We start from the raw sequence: 10000 nt of genomic DNA, 5'->3' as shown, positions 1-10000 counted from the left end.
GTGGATAGATAGATAGATAAATAGATAGATAGAGACATTAATATAAAACGGATAGACAGATAAATGAATGGAGGAACATAAAATACTACTATAGACAGACAGACAGGGATAGGTTAGGTTAGGTTAGGTTCTAGGATAAACACCCGAATGACTGTGTTAGGAACTATAGTTGCCATGGTAACGTCACCGCCACACACACACACACACACACACACACACACACACACACACACACACACACACACACACACACACACACACACACACACACACACACACACACACGCGCCATTCAGCCTCTTCATTAGCGCACTCTTTTGACTTCCATATCCAGCCTCCCTCCCTCACCTTTATCAGATCTTCTATTACGACCTTGACCTCACATGACCTCCCCTGACCTAATCTAACCTCATGCCTTCTCCTTCCTCTCGTTCTCACCCTCTGACCTTCTTTTAACCCTTGTATTTTGATCCTGACCTAGCTTGGCCTAATCTAACCTAACCTAACCCAATCCAAACTAATCTAACCCAGTCTAAACTTACTGAACTCCTTTTCTGTTTGTCCTAAGGTCATTCTATCCATACTACATACTAACGTCTTCTCCGTGGCTTCTGTTAATGTCTGATCTTGTGTTTAGTGATTATATTTTTGATGCTTGTCTAGAATTACAATCTAACGTTATCCTGTGTTATGTCCTAATTTTTCTTCTGATACATTTCATACTGTTAGTTTTACCCTCATGGATATATATTTTTTCAGGTTAGCTATTGCCATTCATATTTTCACTCTACTCCTTTCACTCCAACTTGGCCCAGCTTTTCGGTCTTTTGCGGCTCACATCACGTAGCTCAGTGGGTGAAACAGACACTACTACGGCTCTACATCCTTCCCACAGCACCTCTTCGTGACCAGCATTGTATTCTAGTGTTAGTCTACTATTACAACTCAACATACGAGGTGGAGATGTGGTAATTTTAGGCCAAGTTAGAGTAAAAAGAGTATTGTGTTTTGGTGAAGGCCTTGGGTGAGATGTCCTAAAGTTTTGTCCAATATCCTGTCCTAATTAGATTCTGCTTAATGTCCTGTCCATTGTATTGTCCTAATGTTATTTTTCCTTCATGTGTCCTAATATTTTTCCACCAGAGAGACTGCCATATATATATTTTGGACTTTTTTCTTGTTCTTCTTCTTTTTTTTTTTTTAAGGTGTTGGGCTCGTGTTGTCATGGCAGAGGCAGGATGTAAACACTCCTCCCGTTGCCATGGTAACACTGCCTGCCGCCCGCTCTCCCGCCTCTCTCTCTCTCTCTCTCTCTCCCTCCTCTCTCTCTCTCTCTCTCTCTGTCTCTCTCCCTCTCTCTCTCTCTCTCTCTCTCTCTCTCTCTCTCTCTCTCTCTCTCTCTCTCTCTCACTTACTGGTGTTCATACAGGAGTGGTAGAGTCTTTTCGCCTTTCCAAACGCCTCCGTGTCGTTGTCTGAATGAGGGTTGTCGAGCATCTCTGAAAGAAGGAGAAAGAGAAGAATTAGCACCTATCGACCACACGAGATCGGAGAGGATATGGTAGTCTCGAGGGCAAGAAGAGAGGAAGGATGAGACAAGGATAGCACTGGAATTATCTTTATGATCTAGCGTCTATCTGTCTATTTATCTATCTATCTATCCGTCTGTCTCTCTCTCTGTTTGTTTGTCTGTCTCTCTCTATCTATATATCTATCCATCTATCTTTCTATCTATTTGTCTGTCTATCTATCTATTTATCTATCTATATATTTGTCTATCTGTCAATATGTCTGTCTAGCAATCAGTTGATATATCAGTCAATTTATCTATCTATCTATCCTTCTGCCTTTGTCTACCAACCAGCCTACCTATCTATCTATCTCCGTCTATCTGTCTGTCTGTCATCATTCCATCTATCTATCTATCTATTTATCTATCTACTATCCATCTATCTATCTATCTGTACCTACTGATATGTATGTGTGTGTGTATATTCAACCTACCTGTCCTTCAGTTTATCTATCTATCTATCTATTTATCTATCTATCTCTGTCTGTCTGCCTATCTATCTGTCAGTCTATCTGCCTATATCTATTTATTTATCTATCTATCTGTCTGTCTGTCTATCTATCTACCTACCTACTCTTCCTCCCTCTCTGTCTACCAGCATCAGTGAAGACAAACACACACACACACACACACACACACACACACACACACACACACACACACACACACACACACACACACACACAATTTAATTCACAAACTTAAGAAATTTCATAAACGGAGTCTCAAAAATTTGCTTTGATTCTGTTTTTCTCTCGACAAGGAATTCCAAAAGTTTGTGTGCTTTTCCCTTCAAGTTTGTGTGTTTTATTAGCGTGTTTGTTGACGTGTGTGTGTGTGGGGCGGAAAAGGGTGTTTGTGTGTGGGGTGGAAGGGTGTTTGTGTGTGTGGGATGGAAGGGTGTTTGTGTGTGTGGGGTGGAAGGGTGTTTGTGTGTGTGGGATGGAAGGGTGTTTGTGTGTGTGGGATGGAAGGGTGTTTGTGTGTGTGGGGTGGAAGGGTGTTTGTGTGTGTGGGGTGGAAGGGTGTTTGTGTGTGTGGGGTGGAAGGGTGTTTGTGTGTGTGGGGTGGAAGGGTGTTTGTGTGTGTGTGGGGAGGGTGTTTGTGTGTGTGGGGTGGAAGGGTGTTTGTGTGTGTGGAGGGGAAGGGTGTTTGTGTGTGTGGGGTGGAAGGGTGTTTGTGTGTGTGTGTGAGGGGTGTTTATGTGTGTGTGTGTGTGTGTGTGTGTGTGTGTGTGTGTGTGTGTGTTGGTGGTGGTGGTCATATTGAAAATGATAATAATAATAATAATAATAATAATAATAACAATAATAATAACAATAATAATAAACACAATAAATAACTACACCAAATACTAAAAAAAAAAAGCCCAATTTCTATCACCTGAGGGAACTGGGCAAGCCTTTGATCAGTGGGACTCTCAAGCGAACTGGAAGAGAAAGCTGTCAAAACATCTCTAAGTCCCGAACGGGATATACGGGAAAAATATGCTGAGGTAATATCTTCTCCTGGAATGGACGCGAAAGGGAAGGTGAGGGGAGAGAGGGCTGGAAGGAGAGTAAATTTCTAGACTTGTTGGCTGTCTATCTATGTAGCTATTTTTTTTATCTATCTGTCTATCTGTCCATCTATCTGTCTGTCTATTATCTATCTATCTATCTGTCCATCTGTCTATCTGTCTTTCTGATGTTAATGATGAGGACAATGAGGACCATGGTGAAAATGACACTATGATGATGATGGTGATGATGATGATGATGATGATGATGATGATGATGATGATGATGATGATGATGATGGATGACGATGTTGACGATAAGGACAAACAAGAATTGATTACAACATAAACATCCACATATGACGATGATGATGATGATGAGGATGATGCTGTTGATGATGATATTGATGATGCACACTTACTCTTGATGATAACCAAGACATCTTCCTGCATCTCCTGCATGGCTGATCGGTACAGGGCATCGTCAGGCACTACGTTCTCATGCAGGTAATTCCCACAAGCAAACATGTAGAAGTCTGTGCATGGCGAGATTGACCTGTCCATTCGATCAAGGAGACGGGACGCTGCTCTTAGGCATTCAGGTGTAGTGCATACCTCTGGCTCTTCCACCGGCACCTCCTGGGTTTTATCTGAGGGAGGGAAGAGAGAGATAAGTGGAGGAAAGAGAGAGAGAGAGAGAGGGGGGGGAGAAAGAGAAAGAGGGAGGGAGAGAGGGAGAGATAGGGGGGGATAGTTGAAAAGGATGATATGGGAAATCATGGTCTTGTTTATACCCCAAGGTCCTCCACTGGGACCTCCTGTGTTTTGTCTGAGAGAGAGAGAGAGAGAGAGAGAGAGAGAGAGAGAGAGAGAGAGAGAGAGAGAGAGAGAGAGAGAGAGAGAGAGAGAGAGTAATTATATCAAAAGGCAGCAGGAAAGAGGATATGAATACTATGTTCTCCTCCACTCAGTAATAGGATTAGTGATTGGCTAATGTAATATCTTAGCAACAGTGAGAGAGAGAGAGAGAGAGAGAGAGAGAGAGAGAGAGAGAGAGAGAGAGAGAGAGAGAGAGAGAGAGAGAGAGAGAGAGAGAGAGAGAGAGAGAGAGAGAGAGAGAGAGAGAGAATGATAAATGTGGAGGGGAGAAGGATGAATGAGAGAGATAAAGGAGGAGGAGAGGGGAAGGGAAGGGAAGGAAAGAAAAAGGTTTGATTATTCTTGCTATTTCCAGACGATTCTGTTTAGGAAGGGAGAGAGAGAGAGAGAGAGAGAGAGAGAGAGAGAGAGAGAGAGAGAGAGAGAGAGAGAGAGTTATATCTAATCGAAAATGAGATTCTACCTTCAACACATTAAAAGTTTTCAATGGGTGAAAGTGAGGGAGAGAGGGAGGGAGGGAGGGAAGGAGAGAGAGGGAGGAAGGGAGGGAGGGAGGGAGGGAAGGAGAGAGAGGGAGGAAAGGAGGGCGGGAGGGAGGGAGGGAGGAAGGGAGTGGATGAGGCAATTTCTTCCTCCTCAGGCGTAATTAAAGGGTGAGAGAGAGAGAGAGAGAGAGAGAGAGAGAGAGAGAGAGAGAGAGAGAGAGAGAGAGAGAGAGAGAGAGAGAGGTCCTCGTGTTGACAGGGCACAAGATATATTAAATAAAAAAGACAGAAAAATAGAGAAAGAGAAAAATAGATAAAAAATAGATAGACCAACACCTATCGACTATACGAAGGTCACTGAGAAAGACAATTTTTTTCTAAGTCCAAACATTCGCCTTGAATACGTAAAATTAGGGACCTGGAGGTAATGTTGACTGTTTTCCCTTCCTACCTTCCCCCTCCGTCTGTCTGTCTGTCTCTCACTCACTCTCTGTCTCTCTGTCTCTCTGTGTCTCTCTCTCACTGTCTGTCTCTGTCTGTCTGTCTGTCTGTCTGTCTCTCCAGAACCTAATTGAAAGGAAGATGAAAGTCTCACGAGCGTAATATTCTTCCACTTGTCTTCCTCTCTCTCCCTCTCTCTCTCTCTCTCTCTCTCTCTCTCTCTCTCTCTCTCTCTCTCTCTCTCTCTCTCTCTCTCTCTCTCTCTCTCTCTCTCATACATCACTCACTGTAAGTCTTGTCATATGAGCATCATTTCTCTTCCCCTCTTTCTCTCGCCCCTCTCTCTCTTTCTCTCTCCCTCACTGTCTATCTATCAATCTATCTATCTGTCTGTCTCTGTCTGGCTGTGTATCTATCTGTCTGTCTACCTATTTATCTATGTGTCTCTCTCTCTATATATATCCATCTCATCCCTCTCTCACTTTCTCTCTTCCTCTCCCTCTCTCTCTCTTTCTCTCTCCTCTATGCACCCTTCACTCTAAGTACTTTTATATTAGTCACTTCTCTTTAACTCTCTCTCATTTCTTCTTCCCTCCTCTCTCTCTCTCTCTCTCTCTCTCTCTCTCTCTCTCTCTCTCTCTCTCTCTCTTACCCACGATGATGTAAGCGAGCAGCGAGGAAGACACCAACATAAGCAGTATTACGCATCCACTAAGCACGCCTTCTGTCTTCCTCCGTGACCTGTGGGAGAAAGTGAGAAAGTGAGAGAGAGAGAGAGAGAGAGAGAGAGAGAGAGAGAGAGAGAGAGAGAGAGAGAGAGAGAGAGAGAGAGAGAGAGGACACTGTGAGACATTGTGAACAGAAGAAGAAAGAAGAAGAATAAGAAGGAAAAATGGAAGAAGATTTGGAAGTAATTATTTTAACCTGAATACTGGGTCAAAAATTACCAGCCACAGGTTCAAAGGCCTAAGTTACGGAGATGAGCACCACAGCTAAGCGCCCCATGACGTCTGCCAGCATCTGTTTCCCTCCCTCTTTTCTCCAAATTTCCACCCTCTTTTCTCCATAATTCCTCCCTCTTTTCTCCATATTTCCTTCCTCTTTTCTCCCTCTTTCCTCCCTCTTTCCTCCCTCTTTTCCCTTCCAACCCCTCCCCCTCTCTAGCGACATACGGCAACCCTCCCCAACTCGTCTCGTGGCTCCCGGATTGGTTTGTTTACACTCTGGCCTCGGCCAATTACAGCCCAGGGCTTTAATTTGCGGGGTTCTGATTGGCTGGTTTTGAGTGGGGCTGGTGGAGGGGGCGGCCTGTGATAGAAACAGGGAGAGAGAGTGAGCGTGGGAGGGGGAGCTTGGGAACTATAATAATGATAAAAATTTTGATAAACAGCAAAAACAACGACAGCAGCAGCAGCAGCAACAACAACAACAATAATAATAATAATAATAATAATAATAATAATAATAATAATAATAATAATAATAAGCATTCAGAGAGTGCAACACCCGCGTCCACCAGTTCGTTGGAGTCGAACATTTGACCTTAGACCGTGACCTTGTCCTTTGGCCAATTGCTCGCAAAATCACAGTATTTCATTCTTGCCTGACCCTCAACATTTCCACCAAGTTTGGTTAAAATCGGATCAGAATTGCTTCAGTTATTTGGTCTATACTGACAGACGGGATAGGTTTGACTTTAGAGGGCTCTACACGTTACAAACAAGTTCTTGTAGCCCAGGAAACCACTGAGTACGCTGGGAGGTAACCATATCACGAGCTGGACGCCTGGTGGTCTAGAGGGTTAAGGTGTTTACTTCCGTGAGAGTGTTGGGGTTTACTGCTCACATAATGCCACTCAGGGAAGCGTCACTGGTCACCCTTGCCTTAAATATCAGGACTAAGTAGCCTAGCCCCGGCCCCCTACGTGCTTGACGGGCACTGGAAGATTAAAATGAAGCCTACATCGGGTGAGTGGATGGGTGAAAGGAATGAGAGAGTGAGGGAGATGGCGATGAGGGAGAAGTAAAGGATGAGGGGTAATGAGGCCAGCGTCACATAGCACCACCATATCCATTACTACCACCACCACCACCACCACCACCACCACCACCACTACCTCCACCATCATCTACATTCCACCACCATTTCCACCACCACCACCATTACCATCACCACCACCACCACCACCACCACCATCACATCCATTTCCACCACCACCACCACCACCACCACCATTACCACCACCTCAATCAGAAGAACGCAAAGCAACAATCATCCAAGTGCTCCATTACAGCTATTACAGAAAGAGGTGTGTGTGTGTGTGTGTGTGTGTGTGTGTGTGTGTGTGTGTGTGTGTGTGTGTGTGTGTGTGTGTGTGTGTGTGTGTGTGTGTGTGTGTGTGTGTGTGTGTGTGTTTTACGTGGGGGAATACAGTACGTAACATCTCATTCTTACGATTTTTTTTAAGTCTTAGCAAACAGTGGCACAAGGAAGCTAAGAGGGAGAGGAAGGGATTGCTTACTTTACAATCGCATCAGAATTCTAAAAAAAATATCCCAATTAACTTTCTGTTCGAAAATATATATCTTATTTTATGTTAGGAGAAACACACTGAGGTGGTTTGGTCATGCGGAGAGGATGGAGAGTGAGAGACTGACGAGGAGAGTGTATGTGAGTGAGGTGGACTGGGGGAGAGGGAGGGGGAAGCCAAGGATGAGATGGAGGGATGGAGTGGAGAAGTATATATATGAGAGAGGGGGATGTGAACTAGGAGCTGGGCAATGAAATGGCGGGGGACAGGGCGATATGGAGGCGATTTGTTTGTGGCCACCCCTTACGGGATTAAGGCGCCTGGCAATAGATAGAGATAGGTAGAATGTCTTCTCCTGTCTACAAAACAATACTGATATAATGTGGACCAGGTGAAGCGATCTCTCCATGGGCATTTTTCGCCAGTGGTAGGACGTGTCTAGTACCGCTAACAGATTCACATTTGGAGATAGATAGATAGATAGATAGATAGATAGATAGATAGATAGATAGATAGATAGAGAGAGAGAGAGAGAGAGAGAGAGAGAGAGAGAGAGAGAGACGGAGACAGAGAAGCCCCCATCTCCACATAAACCCCCTTCCTTCTCCCCATCCAAAAATAAATCCTCATTTGACGCCAAGAATAAATAAAAAAACGATACCAAGCGAGCTATAAATAAACGCGTCATCTGTATCCATCCCTCAAAAGCCTGACACGATATCGTACTCGACTCAAAATGTCAAAGGTGCATTTACGGAGCGTCACCTGAGTTTACACCGACTTTTTCTTTGATTCCTGTTCTACCTTGACCTAGAGCACTGTGTAGCACTTTTTCCTTGTGTGTGTGTGTGTGTGTGTGAGAGAGAGAGAGAGAGAGAGAGAGAGAGAGAGAGAGAGAGAGAGAGAGAGAGAGAGACCCCAACACTGAGTAAAAAAAATGATTTAAAAAAACACACAGAAAGAATTTTTTTCGGAATAAAAAAAAGAGAAAGAAAGGCGAGGTTTGGAAGAGGATGACTGTGAGAAGATAAAAGAATCTGAGAGTTAGGAGGATCTCTCTCTCTCTCTCTCTCTCTCTCTCTCTCTTCCCTTACCCTTTCTCTCCACTTCCTTCCCTGTAATACCGTTTCCCCTCCCCTCTTCTTCCTCCTCCTCCCCTCCCCTCTCTTCTCCCTCCTCCTCCTCCTCTTCCTCCTCCTCCTCCTCCTCCCCTCCCCTCTCTTCTCCCTCCTCCTCCTCCTCCTCTCCTCTCCTCTCTTCCCCCAAATCAAATTACTTGTCCAAATTCGTTACTCTTGTATTTCACTCACACTTTCAATTTGCCTCTCCATTTACACACTTTCTCTTTCTCACTTTCACACTCTCCCTCTCACTCATTTTCACACTTTCACACACACACACACACACACACACACACACACACACACACACACACACACACATCTTCACATTTGCTTTCACTCTTAACAAATGTTCACCCTTCCCTTTAATTCTGTCACACTCTTGCTGTCACACTTATATCTTGGCTTTAAATTGCACACTTCCACTCTCTCACTCTCACACTTGTTTTTATTCTGTCCTGCTCTTTTTCTCTCCACCCTCGTCTGATCCTCTTCAAAGTTATTATCAAAGTTAAAAAATAATGTCGACTTTGTATTTTCCAGTCCGTGTCTAAATAATAATCCTTTTAGCTTAACGAGTCGTGTGTGTGTGTGTGTGTGTGTGTGTGTGTGTGTGTTTATGTATGTATCTTATTGCACCTGTAGGACGTCCCCACAGAAGCAACGACTTACCTGTGCTCGACGGGTTTGGTCAGAGATTTAAAGACACAGCTGATAACCCCCCTTCGGCCTTCATGGTTCTCGTGTGGTCGATAGGCGCAAAGATCAGCCTTTTACCACCGCGTCACCTTTAAGACAAGGGCGTGACGCTGTTGCTCCTGTGTTGTTGGGTGACCGTCACCGCTGCCTGTTGCGTCACTTTAAGGTCTCAGGCATGTTAGTGGCGCCGGATCTCAGCCCACCCACTGGCGTCACCGTATTCCTAGCCCAAATCTGCGTCGCCGTATTCCTAAATCTGCGTCGCCGTATTTCGAAATCTGCGTCGCCGTATTCCGAAATCTGCGTCACCGTATTCCTAGCCTCCTAAATCAGCGTCACCGTATTCCTAGCCCAAATCTACGTCAATCTGTGTCACCGTAATCCTAGCCTCAATCTGTGTCACTTCTTCGTGACTAGCATCATGTTTCTCTTACAAAACAAGAAATACAAAAAGATTTTAGTACCCCGCTCTCCTTGTCATTTCTACAATAGACAGACAGATAGACAGACAGATAGATAAATAGATAAACGGACAGACAGATAGATAGATAGACAGACAGATAGATAGATACACAAATAATCCAATAAATATATAAAGAGACAGATGGATAGATGGATAGATACAAGGGTAAATAAAAACCTCACTAGCCTGGCGAAATTCAGTGCAAGCGTTTGAGTGGATATCCCGTCTGGGCAAGGAGTAACAGCATCGTATTCTCGCAGAGCTAATTTCCAGGTTTATGTTCTGGTTCATGTATGCAGCTGCCGTGTGTGTTT

General features: G+C 44.3%; 1 protein-coding gene across 1 annotated transcript in view; it reads right to left on the bottom strand.

Annotated features, from left to right (window-relative positions):
* Positions 1 to 10000, bottom strand: part of LOC145390956 (neprilysin-1-like) — a 29608-nt gene that overhangs the window by 11336 nt on the left and 8272 nt on the right. The window contains exons 2-4 of the mRNA XM_080265696.1: positions 5526 to 5614; positions 3491 to 3718; positions 1416 to 1499 (exon numbers count right to left, since the gene is read on the bottom strand). Coding sequence (XP_080121822.1) covers positions 1416 to 1499; positions 3491 to 3718; positions 5526 to 5614 — 401 coding nt within the window. The remainder of the gene's footprint in view (positions 1 to 1415; positions 1500 to 3490; positions 3719 to 5525; positions 5615 to 10000) is intronic.

This window comes from Coenobita brevimanus, chromosome 2 (assembly GCF_032717465.1).
Source record: "Coenobita brevimanus isolate Jiangsu-jjx chromosome 2, ASM3271746v2, whole genome shotgun sequence".
Classification (NCBI taxonomy): Eukaryota; Metazoa; Arthropoda; class Malacostraca; order Decapoda; family Coenobitidae; genus Coenobita; species Coenobita brevimanus.
This window is presented reverse-complemented; position numbering and strand designations above follow the sequence as displayed.